The sequence below is a fragment of the Oreochromis niloticus genome, linkage group LG6 (genome assembly GCF_001858045.2).
Source record: "Oreochromis niloticus isolate F11D_XX linkage group LG6, O_niloticus_UMD_NMBU, whole genome shotgun sequence".
NCBI classification, from domain to species: domain Eukaryota; kingdom Metazoa; phylum Chordata; class Actinopteri; order Cichliformes; family Cichlidae; genus Oreochromis; species Oreochromis niloticus.
In genome coordinates, this window is record NC_031971.2 from 35,038,555 (window position 1) to 35,064,668 (window position 26,114).

General features: G+C 38.1%; 2 protein-coding genes across 6 annotated transcripts; one reads left to right on the forward strand and one right to left on the reverse strand.

Moving 5' to 3' along the window:
- Window positions 1–4,697: 4,697 nt before the first annotated feature.
- sclt1 (sodium channel and clathrin linker 1) lies at window positions 4,698–20,185 on the reverse strand. Of its 2 annotated transcripts, XM_005470022.4 has the most exons (22): window positions 20,080–20,185; window positions 19,608–19,655; window positions 19,308–19,375; window positions 17,758–17,810; window positions 17,537–17,609; window positions 17,216–17,271; window positions 16,675–16,810; window positions 14,721–14,843; window positions 14,467–14,532; window positions 13,668–13,738; window positions 13,106–13,196; window positions 11,665–11,756; window positions 11,281–11,458; window positions 11,030–11,128; window positions 8,812–8,883; window positions 8,601–8,675; window positions 8,317–8,459; window positions 8,011–8,203; window positions 7,387–7,583; window positions 5,711–5,789; window positions 5,038–5,133; window positions 4,698–4,868 (listed from the first exon to the last, which is right to left on the reverse strand). In XM_005470022.4, the coding sequence occupies exons 2-22, from the start codon at window positions 19,639–19,641 to the stop codon at window positions 4,809–4,811; spliced, it is 2,055 nt and encodes a 684-aa protein (XP_005470079.1). In that variant the 5' UTR covers window positions 19,642–19,655; window positions 20,080–20,185; the 3' UTR covers window positions 4,698–4,808. The 2 variants fall into 2 exon arrangements, with proteins under 2 accessions (XP_005470079.1, XP_025763951.1); XM_025908166.1 differs by having other exon boundaries at window positions 19,308–19,400; window positions 19,608–20,135.
- lg6h4orf33 (linkage group 6 C4orf33 homolog) lies at window positions 19,709–25,580 on the forward strand. Of its 4 annotated transcripts, XM_013272999.3 has the most exons (8): window positions 20,174–20,294; window positions 20,392–20,480; window positions 20,653–20,743; window positions 20,824–21,017; window positions 23,325–23,385; window positions 23,485–23,536; window positions 23,616–23,815; window positions 24,902–25,580. In XM_013272999.3, the coding sequence occupies exons 3-8, from the start codon at window positions 20,679–20,681 to the stop codon at window positions 24,996–24,998; spliced, it is 669 nt and encodes a 222-aa protein (XP_013128453.1). In that variant the 5' UTR covers window positions 20,174–20,294; window positions 20,392–20,480; window positions 20,653–20,678; the 3' UTR covers window positions 24,999–25,580. The 4 variants fall into 4 exon arrangements, with proteins under 4 accessions (XP_005470078.1, XP_013128453.1, XP_005470077.1 ...); XM_005470020.4 differs by lacking the exon at window positions 20,653–20,743; XM_005470021.4 differs by lacking the exons at window positions 20,174–20,294; window positions 20,392–20,480; window positions 20,653–20,743 and adding an exon at window positions 19,709–19,841.
- Window positions 25,581–26,114: the final 534 nt, after the last annotated feature.

The window sequence follows — 26,114 nt, forward strand, 5'->3', positions numbered from 1 at the left end:
GAAGCAGTGAGGTTTTGGAGACAGATAAGCTACAATCCAGCAAAAGACTGATTTCAAAACTACAATTGGCCTTAGTGGTCTCAAAAGAAGAGTAATGTAAGTGATGTGATGCAATACAGTGAAAGAAATACCACTGACCCATTTTTTGAAAAGGGCTGCAGCTGTCAAATTGTAAATTTCAGTATATCTATCTATCTATCTGTATAGATACACACACACACACACACACACACACACACACACACACTCATACATATATATATATACATATATATGTATGTATATAAAATAAAATATATTAAATAACTGCCCTCTCGTCCCTGGAAGTTTGAGGGTCCTGGGCAGTATCTTAGCTGTTCCCAGGACTGCACTCTTCTGGACAGAGATCTCCGATGTTGTTCCTGGGATCTGATGGAGCCACTCGCCTAGGTTCGGAGTCACTGCACCGAGTGCTCCAATTACCACTGGGACCACTGTTACCTTCACCCTCCACATCTTCAAGCTCTTCTCTGAGCCCTTGGTACTTCTCCAGCTTTTCGTGTTCCTTCTTCCTGATGTTGCTGTCATTCGGAACCGCTACATCTATCACTATGGCCATTTTCTTCTGTTTATCTACCACTACTATGTCCAGTTAGTTAGCCACCACCATTTTGTCCATCTGTATCTGGAAGTCCCACAGGATCTTAGCTCGGTCATTCTCCACCACCCTTGGGGGCGTCTCCCATTTTGACCTCGGGACTACCAGTCCATACTTGTCACAGATGTTTCTGTATACTATGCCGGCCACTTGGTTATGGCGTTCCATGTATGCCCTGCCTGCTAGCATCTTGTACCCTGCTGTTATGTGCTGGGTTGTCTCAGGGGCATCTTTACACAGCCTGCACATGGGGTCTTGCCTGGTGTGGTAGATGGATCTTGTCCTCAGAGCTTGCTCCTGTGCTGCCATGATTAGTGCCTCTGTGCGGTCTTTCAGTCCAGCTTCATCCAGCTACCGGTAGGATTTCTGGATGTCAGCCACCTCCTCTATCTGCCGGTGGTACATACTGTGTAGGGGCTTGTCCTTCCATGATGGTTCCTCCTCTTTCTTGGATTTCTGCTACCTGAGGTATTCCCTGAGCACGCGGTCAGTTGGGGCCATCTTCCTGATGCATTTGTGGATGTCCGTTGCCTCCTGGACTGTGGTCCTGACACTCGCTAGTCCCCGGCCTCCTTCCTTCCACTTAGCATACAGCCTCAGACTGATGGACTTGGGGTGAAACAATCCATGCATGGTCAGGAGCTTCCTTGTGTTGATATCAGTGGCTTGTATCTCCTCCTTTGGCAAGCTTATTATCCCAGCAGGGTACCTGATCACAGGCAGGGCATAGGTGTTGATAGCCCGGATCTTGTTCTTGCTGTTCAGCTGACTCCTCCATTTACTTCTTTACTTCTGAGAAACTAAAGATGCTATTTTTTATACTTTACATTATTTTAGTACTACTTACTTTCCCAGCTTTCTGTTACCCTGGTCCCAACTTTTTGGAGCCATGTTCCTGCAAAAAAATTCAAAATGTGCTAATTTTCTCATAAAAATAGTAAAATGTCTCAGGATAAACATTTGTTATGTTTTTAAAGATCTGTTTTATTTACATTTTACACAACATCTTGATGTTTTTGGAAATGGAATTGTGAAAACAAAAAAGATTGAATACTGTTTGAAAATGTTTCAATAATATAAAAAAAGAGTACTTTGTAAAGGTCTGCTTTTGTCATATGTAACAAACAAATGATGTGTGCAGAATATCCTGGGAAAGATGATGCTCTTGGACTCCAGGTAAGCTTCTAAACACATAGCTCATTAAAAGAGCATTTTTCCACTAAAAAGTCTCCAACAGATCTGTTTGGGATATAAACAAGGCGTGTGTGCCGTCTCAATATATTGACTTGCATAAATGCATATGTTTTCATGTTTCTTTGTCTCTCAGCATTAACATGCCTATGCCTGATTTCTATGCATTCTGTTTGGCCAAATACCACACTGTGTGGCTGCTTTAAGGTCATTGGGCATCCTATTAACTTTAGCCACAATCTCTTTCCAGGACTTGCCAACCTTGAGAAACATATTTGACTCAGCAGGCAGTTGCCTCTTGATGTCTGCAGCCAAAAAGATACCTAGGTATAACCAGTTTCTTTGGCATGTGAGCCAATCATCCTGGAGAGAAGGTAATAAAGGATGGAAAATAAGAAATAGATAAGAAATAGATTGTAACAGAAGACAGTGGGGACAATGTGAGCAGACAGAAAATTAAGAATGTATTGGAAATTAATAAAAAGACAGAACACTGTTACCACAAAACTGTTCCATTACATCAACTACTGAACTCAGTGAACTTTGAAAATGGGTATATTTTGCAATTTTGTTTTTTTTTCTGTAGCCACTAGGGAGAGCTGCTGTTTAGCATTTAAGGGTAGAGTCAATGTGAATCAAAGCGCATCTGCATTTAAAAAGTAGACAAGCCTTTACTACTAAGACAAGAATCACTTAGAGCCAAATTAAAGATCAATCTATTCTTTTTTTTATAGCCTTTACCAATGTTTGGTTAAAGAGGATCAGCTGTCTTAGCAATTTGTCCACCCTCTGCTTGATGCGAGCGACAAAGCATGAAGATGCTACTGCAGCCGCACTGATAATGCTGTCATCCAGGAATACGTTCACACAAAAACAAACACAGAGGCACGAAGGATACGCAATTACAAATCGGAAACAATGCTGCCGCTTTACAACAGACTGCATAAGAGTGCTACGCATTACAACCTAGACATCCTCTGTGCTTCCCAAGATAAAGATATCTTTGGAGGTACCATGAGACAGCACAGCAAACACGTGTGTGACTCATTAGGAGTGCTTAATCAACATGGGTTAACTATAGGGCATTTCTTAAATACCTTTTTGCATCCATGTATATTCTCCTATAAACATCAATTTCCTGAAAGAAAGCTGGCGTGTCTGATAGAGTCCTAAATGTGACACCGCAGCCAAAACAGCTTTGTTTAGTAGAATGCAGGAAGAAATAGCCAACCTGCCTATGTATGCACCACTAAAGATCAGTTATTACCATGAACCTATCGGCCAAGTAGGTTATGTTTTTGGTAGCATTTGAGTGAATTCTGATAAAACCTTGCAGGGGCGTAGTGTAGTCATGTTAACAGTCCATTAAAATTTGGCTTACAAAATTTCATCAGGGATTAATAAAGTATTTTGTTTCTGATTCAACCACCAAGGTCTTCAAGGTTAACTCACTGAGTTACTCATCGGAAATTGACAAAAAGCTTAAAATTCTAAATTTGTATTGGCAACATTTACAAAATGATGATTGGTATATGTGGATTCTAAATATCACATTATCGTTTGCATCCAGAGACCTCTGATCTCACTTTTACATTTCATATCTGCCCTTCTTCCAAGTTGACCCCAAAATGTGTTATATTTTAAAAAAAAAAAGCATTGTCAAGAGAAAGCGATATCTAGTTACTTAGAAATTTACTTTATATATTATAATAAGTTCAACTTATTTATGTCCAGTTACTTACAAATTAGTAACTATTATCCATGACCTACTCCTACATGTTTGTGTAATCAAAGCAACCATCTGTCATGCTACTCTTATCCAATTTTTAATACACTACAAAAATGTTAAAGTATTTTTTAAAAGAACAAAGAAAACAAAATGAATATATAAAAAAAATATAATACTAATCCCTTAAAAGTAAATACTGCCCAGAGTGAGCTGCCTTGGCAGAGGTTTCCTCTCTCAAAGTGTGTCTTGTTTGTTTTATTGGGTACGCTAACCGTGTCCTTGCTGTGTTTTACACCAAAGGACAGGTGTAAAATGGAATATTTAACAGAGTAATGTAAATGCAACTTCTACTACAGTTTATATAATATTTGTTTAATTACTGATATGAAGTCCACACACCTTTGAGATAATGTATTAGGTTATTTTTTCCCCTTATCTCTATGTTGCTGAGAAGGAATTAGAGTTTGTATTTCATCTGTAAAATTGCTCTAAGGAGTTGTCATTTAATAACTGCAGATGCAATTATAATAGTGACTTGTGAGCCCATGAAGACAATTTGGGACTGGACATTTCATTCAATCAATCAGTAATCTTTGTCGGTATATTAATTTCTCACAGCTGAGGTTTGGCAAATCTCTGGGCATGTCCCTATAATTGATGGACAGGGGAGCAACTGATATAACAGCTAACCCTTCTTGTAGAAGACAAAGAAACACACAAGTGCACAAAGACTACTGCATAAAACCATCAAATGTATGGTTTCTTACATTTATGCCTACAATATGAAGCGCCTCGTGGGACTGTTGTGATTTGGTGCTATATAAATTAAACTGAACTGAAATGGGATCTGATCACTTTACATACAGCCTGTGGCGCCACCAAAGTCCTTCTATAAACAACTTTTGCTACTCGGCACCCATCTTGAAACACATCCAGGAAGTTATTTTGAAGAAAGCGCAACATTTTTTATTTAAATAGTTAGCTGAACATAAAAACGATATGTATTAAAAAAATGAGTCAAATCTGAGGAAAAAAGGGCCTCAATATTAAAGTATCAAAACTTTAACACATGACCACAGCCATTTTTAATACACAAAAATTTAACTGTTAATAAATCCGCCACACCCACACAAAAAAAGATTATTTTAAATTAGTTTTATTTTTTATAACAAAATGAAAAAAATATTTTTCATACAGCATTGGTACACAAAAAGAATGGAACACATGAAAGCAGTGCTTTCTTGTACCACATTAGACATGCTCTAGATCCACCGAGGCTGTTTTTCTTCGCTGAGATTGCAACCTATTCAGCTATTAGAAAAAAACAAAACAAAAAGTAAAATGAAACGAGCACAACCACAAATAATATCAGTATTCAATCAGACAACAAAGGGATAGTAAAAATACATATTTCTCCTAGCACGACTCTCACAATGGCAGCCCATCACAGGGACCAGCACACTAGATTAGTTACCCATACCTGCTGTGAAACAGTAGTTGCCCTTTGTTCCGCTTGCGTCAGCCGTCTCTGGAGACGACTCGTCTTCTCTTGATACTCCGCTAGCTGCTTCTCATGCTGCACAAAACATGTATCAATTAGTTACACATGGAGTAAAACACGAATGTCTCAGTGTTAAACCTTTTGCTTTTTTTAAGTACTAAAGTACCAAGGAACATATGGTGGAATTATCATTTTCCATTACTGCAGACATACTTGTTTTCAGGCTGCTGTTCACAGATGCAAGCTTTGCATTTTAAAAATATGCAAAATCTTGACAACATCAGTGCAATTCATTTGTTTCTGAACAAACCCAAGCTGTTTCAGTTCATGGTACATTCTTTAAATTATTCTTGCTGCATCTGTGCATTATGTGAGAAAAACTGCTCTCAAACATTAGGTTTGAGCTCATAAGATGAAAGCAACTTCTACAACATAAACTCCTAGAACTTCTAGAATCACTGAGTTGTTAAAGAGTGCTGACATTTTTCTTAGCTGCTGCAAAGACCTGACATCTGCAGAGGCTAACACCTATTAACAGGCTTAAAGAAAAAGAAAAAGTCATTCACATATAATACAAGAATTATTTGAGAAATGGCCAGTTTCATTTTTCTCTTACAATAATCTCTAGTGTGTGTTTGTGTGTCGCTCAAACCTCAGAAATTGTGTCATGGTCACTTTGAAGCTGTGCCTCCAGCTCACGTGAACGCTGCTTCTGTCGATTCAGCTCTGCCCTGAAATTAAGTAAGTAAGTAAGTAAGTAAACTTTATTTATTAAGCGCTTTTCACAGATAGACAATCACAAAGCGCTGTACATAAATATTAAAATAAACAATAAAATCAATAGACAATGTTCATTAAAATGAACATTTTAAAAAGACGAGTCCAACCATCTGTCAGTGAGGGCCAAGTCAACTTTTGTTTCAGCTGCTATTGAAATGCATCTGTTACTTAAACTTTGTTTCACTGTTACAGATAAAACTGAATAAAGTCGTTCAGGTAAAGTGTCAGACTGAGAATATTTCTTTACATTTAATTAAAAGTTTTTATTTCATTTTATAGACTGCTGTATTAAAGATTTCTTTTTCCAATTTCATTCTTTTTCATTTTTTAAAACAACCCACTGTTTCAAATTTTCCTACACCAGAAGCAGCCAGAGATACAGGCAAAGTATGCTGCGTAAGGTGAAAGGGTCAGCTGCACACCAATGTTTCGAAACCAACTTTAGCTCAGTTATTGAGTTTCGACCTGCCCATTTGGCCCATTTATCAGTGTGGTCAATAGCGGCACCAGCAATGACCTACAGTTCATGAAAGCAATTAAGGTACTCAAGCTCCCATCTGAGTCATAACTCTGCCAATGCTGAACACAAAGAATGCACATTATTTTAAATTCAGCATGACTTATACCTCACAGGATGTTACACCTGTGTTTGTTTCTCTCACGTTTTAAGCAGATTTACTGCTATTTATCAAATAGTCGCTTGCAAATATCTTTTAAAATGTTAGTGACACAGGAATTCTGTAACAGATGTCAGTACATCTATATAAAAGTGGAAGAATACCTCATTTTCATAGAACCATGCTAAAATGTAAACAAATATAGGCAATATACCTCAACACCCTAAAGCATTATGGGAACTAATCACTTTAGTTTTGTGTGAGGAAGGAAAGAGTGTCAGGCAACAACTCCTGAGGTGCACAAGCACATAGTAATTACCCAGTCAAGTCACACTCACAGTTGCCAGCGTAGAAGAGTTTGTAAGTTAGTCATGTGAAAAAAGGTTTCACAGGAACACACAGTCCTAGAAGTGTCCATAGAAGAGGCTTTCTTCTGGCAACCTTAACAAACAAGCACTACTTTTTCAGTCTATTTCTAATTATATTCTCATGAACTTTAACATGTGCCATGCTAACTAGGGCGTGCAGAGTTTGAGATGTAGCTCTTGGGTTACTTTTTATTTCTTTTTACAATTTTTCTGATGGTCTGAGCTCAGGTGAACTTGCCAAGGCATCCACTCCTTGGAAGATTGTTGTATTATGTTAAGGCACACCTGACCACCATCCTGACCAAACGTCTGTTTTTAAATAGGTGGTCACACTTGACAACAGGCACCTGGCTGCTATTTCCCTTTTAATTCCTATTAAATCAATAAGGGTGTACTTTGTTTTGCACAGGACTAGACAGAGGCCTGTACAAAATCTTTCTTTCTTGTAAGTCATCTGGTATTTAAATTGTGAAGTTGTAATCCTTTAGTTCAAAAGCACATTTCTTCTGTGCCCTTCTGTCCTTGCATTAGTAATCTTAAAAATACAATTTCAAAAGTCTTACTTAAGGGTCGTGATTTTAGTCTCAAATGCATGGACCAGGTTCTTGGCCTCTTCCTTCCATCGCTGTGTACTTTTCTGCTGAGCTGTAAGAAGTCGAGTGAGATCAGCGCTAGAACTTCGACTGCTTTCCTCCAGCTCCCTCACTCGTGCATCCAGTTCTTGCTCCTTTAAGCTGTACTCTTGCTCCATCTTAGAAACCTGAAGGGATGAGGTTATATAAAGTTTCAAATTCTTTTTAAATGGCCAAATAAATGATGTAATGGTACATTATCAATTGTGTGTAAACCCTGTTATATGCTATATATCTAGCTATCCTACTACTGACAAAGGCTTTTCAGCAGTTAATCAAAAATATAACACTTTCTTATTCCACTTTATTTAAAGAACCATTTCACAGACTTTACACATACCTCAGAAATTATCCCAGAAAACGTCATGAGGCTAGAAAACCTTTAATTAATTAACTCTTGATTTTTTTTCTTAAATGTGGTCATTCATTAGGCAGGGTTGCAATTCGTTATTGTTATTATTAGAATGCATTATGGGCACTCCAAGACCCATAGGAAGCCCAAATTTCCCAAATCTGGATTATTATTCTTTATCGATTCCCATCCTTCCCATTTACCTGTTGCTTGGCCTTATTCTGGACCTGCAGGGTGGCTTTGCGCAACTCATCCATCTCCTTGCGGAGCTGAAAGTTCTCCTGCTGCAGTTGCAGCCGCTCCTCGCTGACATCGATGCAGTCATTGCGGGCTGAAGCCAGAGAGCTCTGCAGGCGTCGCACTTCTTCCTGGCATCGTGACAGCTCCTCGCTATAACTACGGGTAAAAGATTGGAAGAAATAATGAGCAAAGTAAAAGCAGAGCACTAAACCTGATGGACAGAATACTTACGGATCAAATAACGAAGAGCAAACCTATAGTGCACTTACTCCATCTCCATCTTTTTAAGTTTGTTCTGCGTGCTTTGCAGAGTGAGACTTATGTCTTCCTTCTGCCTCTCAGAATCTAGACACCTCTGATGAAGGGCATCAATCTTCCTGAACTCTGGCTCTGCCCTGCCCTCCTTATATACCTGACACGAAACACAGCAGACTGTTAAAATGATCAGCAGTGCCTCAGCACATTCACAAAACCACATAATCAAACATTATCAAAACACTGGAACAACTTTTTGCAGTGTCTTTCTTGCATTTCCCCTGATAAATTCAGATACCTTCTCCAGTTCCTCCTCTACAGCTTTTCTCTCTCGCAGGGACCTTTCAATCTGAGACTCTTTATCTGAACACTCCTAGACAGAGTCGGAAAGAAGAGGAGACAGGAAAAAATGTTGGTAGGAGACAGAAATGAGTGGACAGGCAGACGCTATAAAAGGATTTAGGGTGATTTTGAAATGAGTTTGCCCTCTTAGTTGGACAATTTCTTACCAGCTGCAGTGCAGACAGCTCCTCTGCCATACGGTGGATTTGAACATTGCACTGTTTGCGAACATTTTCCACCTGTTAAAAGATAAAGCCATAAAGCTCAAATATGGGGAGTTTAGCTCCTTTGCTTTTCCTTCCCCTTAGACTGACTTTTAATGGTCACAAAAAGGCTTAACTTCTGAACTTAACCATCTGAGTTAAGTGCAGATATAAGTAAGGAAAAGCAGTCTGTGTTTTGACTACCCCTATTTTAACTTTTTCCATAGCATATTCGGTAACTGAAGGAAGAATTGGCAATGCGTGAACAATAAAGTCATATAAATTAGTACACTGAAATCAAGATTTGCTGAAGATTGAAACCATAAAAAGTCGAGATGAAAATAAACATCAAGCAGTAACATAGTGATGTATTTACTGACTTGATTTATGTATATACGAAACAACAGATAACAATGACACACAGGTCATAAAACAAACAGAAAAAACGAAAACTATAGCAACCAAAAATGGAGCAATTGCTGCAAATTCCTAATTACACTTTATAATGTAGGTGCTGCTATGATATTACGTGCTTTCCTTGTAGTTCAGTGACTATATGGTAAATCTTGCCTTGCGATCACAACAGCTACAAAGGCAGTTTAGTGAGTTCTTGGATGCAGCTACCTCGAAAAATATGTCATCCTCAAAAATGTCCTTGTGGCATTTATTGCTAAAGTAGATGTTTCAAAGACTACATTTTGCCATGATAACATACAGAGACTCTGGCTACCAGAGTGTTGCTGGTAACCTGAACATCAGTGATATAGCATCTCATCTGGCTCACAATCCATAACAATTCAAAAATTAAAAAAATAAATAATAAAAGTAACCTTGAGCGCAGTGGGGGGTGAAGACCCATTAAGTGATGATTGATAAGTTTCACTACAATCTGACCAATACTATTGAAAGAGTAGGGATTCCTTTCCATTGTGGATGGACAGACACCTCACACAGCTCATAAGCTCTGATCATGTGGCTGGATGACTTAAAAAATTTGCTAAGTCATCACAGCCTTACTTCCAGACAAGTCACTAAAAGTATTAAATACAAATGCCATTCCCATCAAAATCTTAAGTGATAAAGTTAAAGTGAAAATTATCAAAAGCATTTTCTTCTTCACAGACATTTAAAGGACCATCAGGCCATCGTTTACATTTGTGTTACCCGTTTGCTTTTGTTAAACTGATATTCTTCACTAGATAATCAATAACAATAGCCTGAAACTATGGACATTTCTTTGTGTCACCTGCATATATATGCTTCCTGATGCAAGTATATAATGCACTTGCATATTAAAGACACATAAAAACAATATTGCAAACTGTCAAAAACAGAGCACATGCAAGCTGACTGTGAATACAGTTTAACTGTAATCTCTGGCCTCCATTTTTGAAAATTTCTTCCCTCACAGTTATCAGTTCGAGTGGCTCTTATGCCTTCAGGTAAGTCTGAGGTCTGACTGTCAACTGTAAGTAATTCTTCATTACATGACCTTATCTTAAGACTGAACTGCTTTAAATGAGAATGAGGGACAGAGTAGATTAAGGTAAAAATAAAAATAAAACACTAATCCACTTTGACTAAAATATTTAAAGTTAAACTGTCTTCAATGACAAAATTACCTGTAAGCTAGGTAAGCAAAGGGATGATAAAGGCAAAGCCCCATGATTTGGAAAAAGCCTAAAAGCATCAACATTTAATCTCTAGAATATCATCCCATGTTGAGGGCCAGCAAGAGACTAAGATGACAGCTAGTGCTTCAGTCATACCATTCTACATTAATAGGATTAAACAGTTGAAGGCCTTGATGAAAAAGATCCATTAACAGAGCATTAATCACCATGTCTCCAGGGTTACACGGGGTAAAGAGCAGGGCTTTGCTTTCAGCTTAGTGCCTCATATGTTAAAAAAAAAAAAGTATGGCTAAGCACAAGGTACAGTTGGAAGTTGCACTTCTCCTTGTAAAACTAATTATGAATCAAAAACTTTGGTTTCTGTAATTTTCAGAATTGCCATTTTCGAAAGAAAGCATACAGATTTGGCAGCAAATACCCTGATGTCATCTATTGCTTTTAAGTAATGATGCGACTTGCTTCAAAGCAGACTTTAGTCACACACGAATCAAATTACATGAGTGTATTTTTAGGAGAAGCATTCATTTGGCCATTTAGTAACTGTGTACCTCTTTCTTGGTGCGGACTGCAGCATCATAGATCAACTGCTTGATTGCTTCCTTTGTCTTTTCCAGCTCTTCTGTCTTCTGCTTCTCTCTTAACACGGCCTGAAGTGAAAAGTAAAGGCAGATACAGATAGGCAATTGAGGAGAGATCTGAAAACTATTTAGAAGATGCAGTCGAATATGTCAAAAAGACGACTCTGCCATTTAAAACGAACGCGATAAAACACTGAAAGATCCAAAGTAACTGCATTTACCTGGTCTTTGTGCAATGTGGCTTCTTCGGCCACTTGAACGCTCTCTCGAACTTTGGACAGGGCTTCATACTTCTCCTCTTGGAGAGTGGTGCAACGTGCCTGGAGTTCCCCCACCTTTCGCTCCCACACAGTTTGTTCTCTGCGAACTGCCTCTGCCTCCTGTGATGCAGCTTTTAGCCTGCGATTGCAGAAAAGAAACGATACCCAGCAGCAGAAAGAAAGTCAGAAAACTACTGCTTGACCCCATAAACACTGACGCACTGATGTAAAATTCCACGACTTTCTATTAGATCAATACGCTGGCAGTGCTTTCCTAAACTCAACCACTGTTCCATCTTAGCTGACAGCCAGCAAGTGAAAGCCAGCAGTTTAACATGGGCTGACCTGGTCTCCAGCTGGCTCAAGGCTGCCTGAAGCTGCTGCAGTCGTCTGTCTGCTGCGTGTTCACGGCCCCGTGCTTCAGCCATGTCCTCTTCCTAAACACATATGCATACAGTTAGGTCCAGAAGTTTGGGACAAGGACACCTTTTTTTTTTGAATTTTGCCTCCATCCAAAAAGATCAAGATGTGATGAATTACACTTTAGTAAAGTCATTGGATAAACTAACAATTTTAAATTTAAAAAAAAAAAGGATTTTTTTTAGTACTTGAATGAAAATCATTTGCAGTTAATGACCATCTGAAGTCAATATACATGGACATTGTCAAATGCTGCATTTCCTCCCTTGCTGCAGCTGCCTTCAGTTTGTGTTATTTTCTGTTTTTAGTTTTTTCATCAGTAACTTTCTTGGGTTGAGATCAAGTGACTGACTAGGCCATTGAAGAACACTCAATTTTTGTTACTTTCGCAGTATGCTTTGTATCATTATCCATTAGCACAGTGAAGCACGATCCAGAAAGAGGATTTCTCTATTCATTCAACACTGTATCAGCAATAACAGCATCCCTAACTCACTTGTGATCTAGTTTCCATGGTGTTTGAGAGATGCTTCTGCTCATGAGGTGTTTTTTTTCTCCTCTGTCATACTTCACCCTTCCATCATTCTGGCACAAGTTAATCTTAGTTTCATCTGTCTAAACATTATTTTCAGAACCAGCAGGCTCTTTTAAATGTTTTCTTAGACTAATGTGGGCTTCCTATACTTTAGTGTAACCAGTTGTCTGCAGCTTATTGTAAACCCTCTGTATTTACAGTCTTCCTCTTGATCGTAGACTTTGACAGTGACATGCCTATGTACCTCTTTCAGAATCCTCTTGACTTGGTTAGATGTTATTCTTCAAGTTCAACAGTTGGAATTAACTTATCTTTTTGTGTAATAATCAGGGAACAGACATTTGTGCAACTATATATAAAATTGTCAGTAATTCAGTTCAAACTGTTATTGCAGTACTTTTTTTAAAAGCCTTGAACCAAAGCTGAAAGTCTGCAGCGTTTGATTTAAAATTTAAAATCAAAGTAAAGACACACTGTCTAAATGTAGAGCCATAACTATATCTGTCTATCAAAATAGAGTTGTAAGGATGCAGGAATCTAATTTCAGATTATTAAAACAGATAGATAGGCTGACATTTTTTCGGCCAACTTACAGTTATATGTTGAAGAAAAGGGAAAAAAAAGGTATAAATTGCAGAATTCCAGTTTTAGTTTGAGGGATTAAGCAAAAAAACAAAAACTATGCAAAGGGCAATATTTTCAGCATCTCAACTATAACTGAACAAATCAAGAGTCCTTTCATGCTCCTGAAACAAGTAAAGTGTTGGTCTTTTTTCATGAATATTCATGAATTAGGCAAATATATGCATTTATATTTTCTTTTTTTCTAACCCCTCTCTGCATCTGTTCCTCGAGATTCTGCAACAGCTTGGTCATTTCATCCACTTTGGCTGTGGCTGTCCTCAATTCAGCTTTGGCTTGCCTACATAAGGACAGCGAAAGGAGAAAAAAGAAAAAACACAAATTAAATAGCAGACTAACTGTCATCTAGAATTTATAGCAGCCTGTCTGGATTACTGAAACTGAAAAATATATTTTGACAATTAAAAAAAAAACAAGACAAAACAAAAAAAAACCCTCATTTTCTTCATTTTTGGTAAATGTCAGTTGAAAAGATGTCTTTTTGGCAAATATCAAGCTCACAGCTTAAAACATACATTTAAACTTTAAGACTTGAAAGAACTCAGGGGTAGAGATGTCGTGTTATGGGACACTTTGAGACTTTTACTTCACACTGCTCTTCCTAAAATATAACCTCCATTTATGAAACAACTTCAATTTACACAGTTACAGGACATGGGAGAAGGTGATTTTCAGTCCAGTGTAGCATGTTGTGTAGTAGTGTTACACACTAACAGAACATGACCTCTGATGGCAGCCAGTAGCCTGTTACCTGAGCTGGCTGTGTAGCTCCTCCATCTCCGTGCTCTGCTCTGTCACTGTCTTCAGGAACTGCTGGTTTGTCTGTGTGTGGCAAGAGAGACACGACTGCCATTTGTGTGGCATGATTGCAAACACAGCTCCAACATTAACAACATCCAAATCAACCTTGTCTCTAATACATTTTTCAGTGTCCTTTTACATTAAACCCCGAGGTGTCTCTGTCAGTGACTACTACAAAGCCAGTCACTCTCCATGCTGTGAAAGAAACAGGCTGCTTGCATGAACAGTCAGAGGGGGGAGAGCCTAAAGCTTGCCTTCCCATTAAAAATGCATTAGAGGGATATAGTATTACTATACAATCTCTTTATACAGTGTATTGTGACCAAGCACCTGGCATGTGTGTATGTGCGTTCATAAGTTTTTGTGTGAATAAAAATATCCACAATATTTTGTACTCCTTAATCTCCGAGCAAGGTTAAGCCCAAATACAGGTCAGTCGTGTCTCTAAATAAATAAATAATCTCTAGTGCTGAATTATCTGTGACTGTAGGATAGAGAGAGAGCGACAGAGGGAGAGCAGAGAGTACGACTTAAAAAGAATCTAGTTAGAGGATTACCAGGTGAGCTGACAGTCAATTATACAGCCTGACAGTTCTGGGTGACTACAGGAGTGATTTAGAAAACCAATTCGCTTAGTTAAAAGATTAATTATTAGAGCAGGGTCAATTTCAGAGAAGTGCATAACATTTCAATACCGTGGCTAATTGGGAGGCAGCAATTTAACACACTTTTAATTAACCGTCACTTACCGATTCCAGTTTCTGATTGGCTGCTTGGAGTTTGTACGTGTGCTGCTGAAAGTGAACAAGCTGATCCTGTGACGAAAAAAGGGGCATTCATGTCAAGTTAACTAACAGTAATTACCTCATCCTTATATCCCACATTAACTAAGGCCAAAGTGCTCTAATTAACTTGATTACAATGATAATAGCGCCATCTAGCGGTGAAAGGTTATTGTTCTAATCAATTTCTGGCTTTGCATTTTCATTTCGGAATACTGAACCTTGAGCTGCTGTCTCTGGGAGTCATGGATTTGTCCTTCAGAGATTGTCTTCTGGTAGACCTGCTGGAGGCGGTCCAGCTCCTGGGCTGTGGTCTGCCACAGTTCCATGGCCTGCATTCGCTCCTGAACACATGCAGCAAACAATATCCACCCACATTTTGACACACAGTTAACTTTCTTACTAGGAGTTGGAAGAAGAATACCAAACATCTTTCTGCATTCACAAGAGATCATTACTCCAGACACAAAAACAACTCTTCTCCCTCAAAGACGACTAATGGTTTCTAAATAACGTGTGTTGCATCTTGTTAGCGGGATAACAAATCACCACTGAATCCAAAAAATGACCTGGGTTTTGTTCAGAATTATTAAAAAGTGCAAAAATGACAGCTTCATTATAAGAGTGTGTGGAGCCGCTGGGAAAGGCTTTGCTGTCTTCAGTTATTAGTGCAAACGTGTGAACTCACTACTCAAAAAGAATTACGTATCATTTCCCAATATTGCATATGTTTAAAAAAAAAAAAAAAAAAAAAAAAATCATACACAGGCGGTACAAATGTTTAACTGTCAGAAAGCAATTCTGACAAAGCCAGAGTGGCTGTTTCCTTGTGCTCTCCACTGAATCTACAGAGATCAAAATAATATTGATCGTCTGATCTAACTTCCAGTCACGATGAATGTTCACAGCATCCAGCTAAATTCCAGCTGCACTTCAGCTCAGCCAAGGCCCTGTTGCAGTTTTAGTGTCCATACAAAATAAACATACCCATTAATACATTTCAGCTTCACAAACATTAAAAATTTATTCTGAGTGCTACTTAACAAAAAAAAGAAAAAGAAAAAGCTTTGTTATTGTTATAATATTACATTTTTAAGTCGATTACGACGAAACCCCTAATACATCCGGGTAGCTCTCATATAGTAGGCAAAAAAAACTGGCATACCCTGACGCTGAAAAAGCATCAGCTAAGAATGAGTTTTTTAGGGATACCTGCAAATTGGTGCGGATTAACTTCCCATTTAGCATTTAATCAAACAATCAACTAAACACTGTAGCTCTAAAAATGTCGTTTCTTTTGATCTTAGATTGCTTACAACCACACTGCGAATTAGGCTACACTTGGACCCGGGGGGATGGTCACCAAAAAAATTTCAGGAATTAAGGAATTTGTTAACTTACAGCTTTCATGCAGAAAAGAACTTAAATGATCATAATTAACCTTACTGGACCAAACTGTGTTACTACAACCTTGGATACATTATTAAGACTACACCCTACTTTGATAAGCAGTACTGTCAAATCCTATCAGGATAAAGAGAAAAAGCCAGGTATTAAAGGAAGACAGGTTGGATAGTCATAGATTCAGTTTATAGGAAGATAACCTTTGAAGCAAAGACCTACAAGGAGGCTTTCTAATGAAACAAGGTCTGTACAGATTTAAGCCACATCAAGCTGAAATGGACTGAAAAATAGAAGAAACAGCAAGTACGACGCAACTGAATAAACTTCTGTAACACAGTTAGGATGAATTTTCTAAATTCTTTCCTTTTTATAGAAAGAATTCTACAAATGTTCAGGGTCGAGTGATTTGCAAATTTAGATTAATACACTTTACAGTTTAAGATGATTCCCTTTTCTAAAGTTAAATATGAATTCCTTCCTTACAATTTATTGGCATTTCTTGACACCATGTGCTTGCTTTCAAGTTTTGGAAAAAACATGTAGAAATTTAAGAGTGCTGAAAAACTCTGTCAGCTTCTAATTCCTGGTGTTTAAGAGCAGAAGAGTGCAGAAAAGACCTATGGATGTGTGACTTCAAAGTCCAGGCTGATGGATATACACACAGGCTAGAAAGGCCCCACACATGATGTGTTTCTTATATAAAAAAAAGAAGGAAAAAGTGTGTCTTAATCTACAAACGTTTAGACATATCAAATGGACATTTATGCAGACCTGTTCAGACAGCTGGACCTGTTCTTGGAGATTTTTGATGACCGCATCTTCTTCCAATGTGCTGCCCTCTACTCCTGAAGCTGTGGGCAGGGCATGAAGCTGCTTCTCAACAGACTCTCTCAGCTCTGCATGAAGCCTGGAAAAAGTATTCAGACTTAAGATGTTATGTCACAAAAATAAATAAATAAATACATTAACAGCATGCATAGTTTTAAGTGCTAAATAAAATAGAACAACTTTCATTAGGTTAATTATTTAGCTGGAACGCAAATGGTCAAGATGCCAGAATACTAATCAAAGCTCTAATTACTAGACAAATGAGCGCACTAATTACAGCAACCTGATTTGTGGTAGGTCATAGAAAAACAATCAGCCACTGAATGTAAAATAATTCAAGTAACAAATTCACACACAATACTGAATAATGCCATATCTTATGACAGGTTTAACTTATTGACCATATTAGTACATTTGTCATGTTCTGTTGTGCAACCAACTTCTTTATATATTAACATGAGTGGATTTAGATTTTTTTTTTTACCTTTCATTTTCCTTGACAACCCTCTCCAACTTCAATTTGACATCTGTCATCTGTGTCTGTACGTGAACACTGAGAGTCATTGATAACATCCCGACATATTTAATGCATCAGATGACCAAGAAATCTCAGGATTAAGATATTTATTTCCCAGCTACCTCTATCAAAGTCTTTGACTTCTGAATTATCAGTTTAATAGATTTCAAGGACTTAAATCTATAAATCACATCACTTCATCAAGCACCCACCACCACACACCTGTGTATTCGAACATTTCAGATGAAGGATGTTTTATTATTTCAGTATGTTGTTTTGTTGATTTACCTGATATCTCTGCAGCTGTTCAGTCATTTCTTCCATGTGCCGATCATACTCAGCTATCAGAGGAGCCATTATACTGCAACACAGACAAATGACGTTTCAGTACTGGGGGAAAACTTTTTAAAAAAAATTTGTGTTCACCATAACTCTGTCTTGCTGAATCTCCAGTGAATGCTGTGTGTCTCTAATGTGTCTACAAAGTGGTATGAAACTGATGAACTGACCCTCTATCTGAGATCCAGGGCACAGGAGACTCAGCGCGTCTTTCCTCCTCAACCTACCAAAGATAAGGCATGTAAGGGGTGAGGGCTAGCAGTAGTTAACTGTATCAAAAACTTACTTTCCTTAGTTAAAAACAACAATCACATTTTTTTTTTATTGAAGATGCCAAATACTTGATTAATTTTAGATGAGCTAAACTAGCATAAGTTTTTAAGTTGAAGATCATGGGGCGATCGTGGCTCAAGAGTTGGGAGTTTGCCTTGTAATCGGAAGGTTGCCGGTTCGATCCCCGGCTTGGACAGTCTCGTTCGTTGTGTCCTTGGGCAAGACACTTCACCCGTTGCCTACTGGTGGTGGTCAGAGGGCCCGGTGGCGCCAGTGTCCGGCAGCCTCGCCTCTGTCAGTGCGCCCCAGGGTGGCTGTGGCTACAAAGTAGCTTGCCATCACCAGTGTGTGAATGGGTGGATGACAGGTTGTGTAAAGCGCTTTGGGGTCCTTAGGGACTAGAAAGCGCTATACAAATACAGGCCATTTACCATTTACCATCATTCTACTGTACACACAAGACTGTGTCAGTACCCACCCAGACAATGCAGTAATTAAGTTCACAGATGATACCACTGTGGTGGGGCACATCTCTGGGGGCAATGAGACAGCATACAGAGCTGAGTTTCAGAGGCTTTCAGACTGGTGTGCGGACAACAATATGGGCCTCAATACCACCAAAACAAAACAGCTATAGTCAACTTTAGAAGAAGGAAGTCTGAGCTGCAGCCCATCAGCATCAATGGGAAGTGCATGGAAATGGTATCCAGCTTCAAGTTCCTGGGTGTGCACATATACACAGACCTCCAATGGACCTCAAACACCTCGGAGGTTATAAAGAAGGGCCAACAGCGTCTCCATTTCCTGAGAATCCTCAGAAAAATGGACCTGAAGTGGGAGCTGCTGATCATATTCTACAGTTGCTCTACTCAAAGTGTGGCGACCTACTGCATCTCTGTATGGTTCTCTAGCTGCACAATGGCACACAAAAAGGCACTTCAAAGGGTCATTAATATGGCCCCAAAAATCACTGGACATCCTCTTCCATTCCTGAAGGACTTGTCCAGCACTTGCTGCCTCAAGAGGGCACGCAGCATCCTACAGGATTGCACACACCCAGGACACCGGGTGTTTAAGTTGCTGCCATCTGGCAGGAGATTCAGGTTGCTGAGGCCACGGAAAAAACAGACTCAAGGACAGCTTTTACAACAGGGCAATAGCCCTAATCAATGCTAACAGCTGACCTGATTGGCAATCTCTCTGTACTTTTTGGGGGGGCAATAATGTGCAATAAACATTCATTCTTTAATTTATTAAGTCATACTTTTTTTGCACTTTTTAAAAATCCACTTTTAAGTCTACTGTGTTGTGTTGTGCTTAGTGCCGACATGGAACAGTTTCCAATTTCATTGTACTATAGTACTAAGTATAACTGTGCAATGACAATAAAGAGTTATCATATCCGATTTTATCTTATCTCATCTTATCTTATCTTATGTCTTTGTACCTGAGAAGATGTGGACAGAGCACCGTGCCCATATTGATACTGGCTGAGAGCAGAATTTAGCCTGCGGACTGAAATGACACAAAAACGAGGACACTTACACAAAAAAGCATAGATGTTCTAGTTATTATCACAAGCAGAAGACTGTAAACATCCAAAAAATGCACGCCATATAATTGATTGATTTTTATACAGGGACCACCTATGGCATAAAAAAGACATTAACATAGAATGGTGGCAAAAACTGATGGACTAGAGGGCGTAACAGAAAAATATGCATGTAGTCTCCAGGTTTCGTCTCACCTTGATCACGCAAAAACTCCAGCTCTGCCTCCATGCTTACGGTGTCGTCTAAAGAGAAGCAAAAGAACTTACACTGGCAAAAACGACCACTACCCCCAAAACTAAAGACGAACACTTAAAGCCTGTCAAACCTGGCACCACTAATCTAGGTGTTTTTTGGTTGTTGTTTTTTTTTTCAAGTTAACGTTTCGGAACACGAAGAGAAAACTGTCTTCTAAGAATGTACTAATTCAGGTAAAGATGACACAAAGCTGCTAGAAACGTTCACAACAAACTAGCTAGCTACCTATAGTACATTTGTGCAGCTCGTGTTAGCTAAAGCAGCTAATCAATCTCGGCTAAGCTCATCAAAACAACTCAGCGTTTTGATCCCTTTAACAAAACACCAAACACATTTTCCGAGACAGAATGCGCTTAAAAAATACGCAAATGTATCACATTAAAATTTTAAATTCATAATAGAGGTTTTTACTTCAATCCTCGTTTCCGCCTCTTGTTTTAAAGTAAACAAACGGGGACCAATGGAAAAGAAGCTGTGCAACCGTAAAGTCATTCCGTCTGTACAAGAAACGCGAAAGGATGTTCCTTTTTAAAAAATAAAAATCAGGAAGCAGATGTAGAATACATTTGGAAGTCAATAATGCCAACTCTGCATATATGACAGTTTGAATTCGGTTGTTTTTTAAGGTATGATATATAATGTCATCACGTGAAAAGAGATGATGGTTTCTAGTTCGTCAGAATGTGTCAAAAATAGTGTTTTAAAAATTGCATTTCCATACAGATGTAACCACATATTGCATGAACACGTAAACAGCATAGAGTTGGAAAATATCGTCCTCTGCTTGTCGTTTTAATCTCAGATCTTATCAAGTAAGTGTAATCATCGGACGTTTGCTTTATCAGGAAGATGATTTTACTGTCTTGTTACTGATAACATAATTCTGTTTGACATTAACACAATTTGATAACAAACTGCTTAAAGGGTGAAACGCAGAGTATTTAAAGAAATTACACGCTCACTTGGAGTACTCTTGTCCTGTAGCCAGTGAAAACAAAACATTTGACAACATGGGGGTGACTCGTGGACTGCAATTTATAACACTTATCCACATTCTGCTATGCTGTGAATCTCTGTAAGTTTTGTAGCTTCTTTGTTCCCTGTGTCGCTGCTCACACAGCAGATTTTAAGACTGAGTGATTTTCTTTCTTTCAGTCCTCGCACGCAAATGCAGTTTGACATCGAACACACTTGGGACAGCAACCCTGTGAATCATGACCCCCTCAAAATCACCTTCTCTCCTGGGTTAGGAGGCCTGAAGGTGGAGGTGTCTGGTCCATTCTTCAATGATCCGGCTGCTCCTGCAGGGCCCCCAAGCCAGGCCTTCCCTGGACTGTGGAATTATGAAGGTGGGTAGATTGGTCTGTTGCTTCTATAGCTATGCAACCTTTCTTTTAACACAAGCTTTTAGGGGTTTAGTCCGTGCAAAAAAACAAAAACAAAAAAACAAATCGATTTTAGTTTGAATAATGTGATATGAATTCATTAAATCCTGAATTTTTAAATATAAATATATTTTATCAGAAATGCCAGAATGTCAGCTTAAAGCTCACAAAACTATTTCAACAACCGCCAAACAGGTAAAACAGCAAACGGTTAAAAGACCCAGTAAAAAGATTCTGCATAAAGTTGTAAACACAAAGCGCGACCGTCGGGTTGCCTGCACAGACATGTCGTCGGGTGCTGAGAGTCGACATCTCACAGATTCTGAAGCTTCACTCCAACCGAAATTCACTGAACCAGCAGCAAAAGAAGATCAAAACTATGCTTCACGTTTGAAAAATATCTTACCTTGGTTGTTTTGTTTCCACCACAATAAAATTACACTTCCTGCACAGCTCTCTCTCTCAGTGTACTTTAAGAACAGTTTACCATCAAGAATCTCTATTTTCTGAATTATTCGCTTGCTTATTACACACCAGTCTATCGTTGTTTACAGTGCTATCGGCCACTGTTTTTTTTTTCTTTCAAAAATGACCTCTGACAAGACCTGCTGTCAATACATTACAAAACGCTTAGCTCTGTCTCTAAAAAAACCTCTGTAACTTTGCTCTGCTTCACCTCAACAGCATCAGGTAATGTTCATATGCTGATTTTTTGTTTTCTTCCATTTTTTTCTACTGCAGAATATTTTTAAGGCGGTTATCTGCTATAAAAAGCCACTCCATGAAAATCTCCTTCAGGTTTTTCTGTGTTTTATCCTCAGTTACTTTGACACAAAGGCATCTGCTGTGATGCTTACACCTCTGATGAAGTCTCACAAGTGTCAGCTTTGCTTTTATTGCCTACATAGATATCAAAATGTGGACATGTACTGATAAATGATCAGAATTATAATATTACTGACTGAGTCAAAATTGAATCGAATCGGGACCTTGTGAATCGGAATTGAAACAGTTATAGAAATCAGTGACGATACCCAGCCCTATTATAAAATATATATATGTTATAAAATACCTTTAGCCTTACGCCCTTAATTTGTTTATGTGTCATAAGTAGCCCCATTTGCAAATTATTAATGTAAAATAGAATCCCCTTTTAATAGCTTAATTGGGTTTACATAATTTCAACTGTTTTTAAATGTTTGTTATTGTTGGAAAATGCAGTCTGTTATATATATGCACAGTATGCTTATTTATATTACATTAAATTAGAATATTGACGAGTTTCATATATGCCTATACAACATGAAGCTAGTCCCATGAAACTGTTATCTTATTTTCTTTAACCTCAGTTTGGAAAACAAACCTGCTCACCAGCACCTCTAAAACTCACAAATTAACATGTTATGTTTTATTAGTTTAATCTGTTCCCATTTGGCCCTTCTCATATTAAACTACTATATACCAAAGCTAACCAGCTGCTAGCTGAAGTGTAATATTTCAGAGACATTTCCCTAATTGTAGCACAATTCTTTTAAACGCTTATAATTAACAAATGAGAAACAGCAATTATATAACCGACAAGCTCCAGACTTCATAAGGCTGATTCCAACTGAAATTCATTATCTTTAAAAAGGTCACATTTATGGCTTATTGTAATAGATTGTAGTATTGTACATGTGTTACTTTTATGGTCCCCATGCTTGTTGTAGCCGTAGTTACGGAACCATCAGTTATGATTATGTAATTTAGTCCCTAGGATGCAATTTCAGGCCCTTTGGCAAGCTGAAATAATATGAATAAAGTCTACTGTGGCTGAAGAGACTAGAGACTGTCTGTTTATGGGATCATTACAGTAACTGCATTATCATTATTATGGCGACACAGCAATTAAACCTCACAATGAGGCTGAGTAATAACAATTGGTTCTAATTGACCTCAAGTAAGTTCGATTTCCGTTTAATGAGCCCCACATATTTGGTCTCATTAATGTTACTTAATAGATTGGAAACCAACCCCATTATGATCTAGGTAGATAAAGAGCATGCTTCTAGGTTAGTGAGTGTGCTGCTCACATAATTGTATTTAAAAGTTTATGTAATTGTTATTTTTGCATGTTACTGTTAAAGTCCAAGTCAAAAATGAATGACCTGAATAATTTATTACTTTTGTCTTTTTTTTCAAAATAAGTGCTGATAAGGTTAACAACACAGTTAAAGCAGTTTATTAATGTGAGATTAAAAGTCTTATCTTCATTTTTCCTTATCACATCAGTTGTAGAGACCTTCTTCCTTGATAGTACTACAGAAAATTACCTGGAGGTGGAGTTTTGTCCGTGAGTACCAAGCTGAGCTCTTGCTCTGCCCATGTATATATAGCCATATGTTTATACACAGTTGAACAATGACACGTCTTCCTTGTGCTTTTACTTTAGACATGGACAACACCTGATATTACTACTGTCAGGAGCCGGCCAAGCATTCCTGGTAGGCTGCGTATGGAGGTATTCGTAGGCTTTTTTGGGGTTTATGGGATATTTCTTACATTTTTGATTTCTCTCTCCAGCAACAGCTTCCCATGGTATTTAACACCAAGATCACAGGAGACAGATGGACAGGTGAGGCTCTCATCCCTTGGACATACTTCCCTCCCAATGTCAACAAGATGAACTCCTACGCGATCCACGGCTCAGGAGAGAATCGTATATATGAGGCTCTTTATCCCATCCCCAAGGAGGAGATAGCCGAAGGACAAATGCCTAACTTGTGAGTATGCTGACTTCTACAAGTGAAGTTTGATGTGCCATAGGTCATGTGCACAGACATTTTGTGTTATAGTGGTGCTGTCGTGAGGCACTGAGACATTTTGCAACTGAGAAAAAAGAGGTTCATGTGCAAAATCACACCTTTTTTGTATATTCTTTTAAAGGTACAGTGAGTCATTTTGTAGGTAATTTAAAAGAAAAAAGAATTTTATACTAATAATTATTCATAAAATACATAAAAACTAAATAGGAGAGGCTGCCAGTTTATGGAAGCCATGGCAACATCTTGAAAACAGCAGCCAAGATAGAAATCGCCGTTCCACCTAATCACATTTTATATACGTGGCTAGAGATTGTCCATATGCGTTGTATTACTATTAATTCAAATGTCATAAATAGCTCTTTCAAACTGCATAGGACTATTTAACATTTGCAAATGTATATTTTCATTATCGCTTTCTCCTCCTCTTCATCTGGCTTCTTCACCACTGTTCTCTCCTCCCTCATTACCACCTCATTGTCTTCCTCCTCAACTAAAGTCTCATTTCACGAACTGAAATCAGGGCTCTAACACACAAAACATGCATTAACATACTTATTTATTCTGGTTACTCTCCTTATAAGCTAATATTAATCCACCTAATGTAGACTCTAAAAATTATGCTTTCCCGGTTGATTACATTCTCACATTGTATGACAGTTTATTTGCTATCTGTCCAACAATGCTAGATCCACTTCAAAGCAAGTTTCACTAATGCCGGTTACAGCAGCTAACTGATTACATTTTTCTGATCTCTCTCGGCTGAGTAAAACATGTTTGTCCTACAGCAAACATAAATAATGCACTTGAATTGTGAGGGGTAAGGAAACAGGAAACTGCAGTCTACTGACATCTAGTGATGAGATTTTGCATACTGCACCTTTAAGTTGTAAAACAGGTGTAGATCAAATGATACTTAGGTCCAATCCACAATCTGTACCTTTTAGAGTCACATTAGTCAACTTTGTCATTTCAAATTAAATGTATATAAATGTGTATTTCACTACTTTATGCATAATATATTAAATTTGTCTTTCTGTCTTCTAGCCACCGGCTAGAGTATTTCAAAGAATTTCGCCTGCAGAGCATCATGGGAGAGGGTTGGGTCCAACCACCATCTGATCTATGGCTTGGAAAGCCTTAAGCTTCTCAGAAACACGCCTTCTCTTTGCCTGTTTCATTCTTACAGACACATATGCACAAAAATCCTTTAAAACAGCAGCAGGGCAATAGGATAAACACTCTCTGACAGGGAACAAAGGGCAATCAATCTTTATTAGTTAATGATGTCAAACGATATGACATGAAATATGTTATCAGCTTGTCAGATTGCGTTAGTCTTCACACACATCTGTGCAAGCACACAAACATGCACTGCAAGATATTGGACGTCGCCTCAAATTGCCTGAGCAGAGCGTGACCTACAACACTTGTACAGTGGAGGAAAGCACACAGCTTAAGTGTTCGACTTCAGTGAGATAATTCCTTGCAATTCCTCGTGATTCTAAACCCGAAATGTTGAGACACTGATATAAAAAAAAGAAAATGTGCATTCTTTTGGGTTTTTCTTTATTGTCATTCCATTACTATGATTAATGTCCTTTATAATGACATATTTTTACATACTGCTGCTGTCCTTTTTCTGTGATTGATGTCACTTTAATTTTATGTCTGATGTTTGATTCTGTTTCATTCTCATGTCTGTATTATAAATAATTATCTGACATTTTGTGGTTTCATCTTTTTCACCTTTTGCCTGATGGTTAGATATTAAGATCAATGTCGTCCTCATGTATAGATGCCATTTATGTGCCTAGATGGTTTAATTTCTGACTTCTTCCCAAAACTTTAAACTGCTCCAGTAACTTTAGCAATATGAATACCCAGTTCCCTTCTTACATAAAACGGCTGTATGATATGGATCTTAGTGGCAGATAAATATTCATCATTAATAGCTGATGAATTTATTACTCTCATATATACACAAACTAGCCACATTATTAGGTACACTTGTGAAACCAAAGCTTCTTCCACATTTTTTGCTTCACTGTCAACTCTACTACTGTTTGCATTAATATTATAAAGATCATGTTTTTTCACCATATCAAAACACAACAAAGGGTGAAATATTAAGAAATTTGATCTCTTTATTAAGTACAGAAGAATTTACTTTGTATAGGGTTGCATTAGATATGCATCTGTACCTGTACCTAAAAAAGTGTCAGTGAGTATATATATCAAAGACCCCCTAACTCACTTT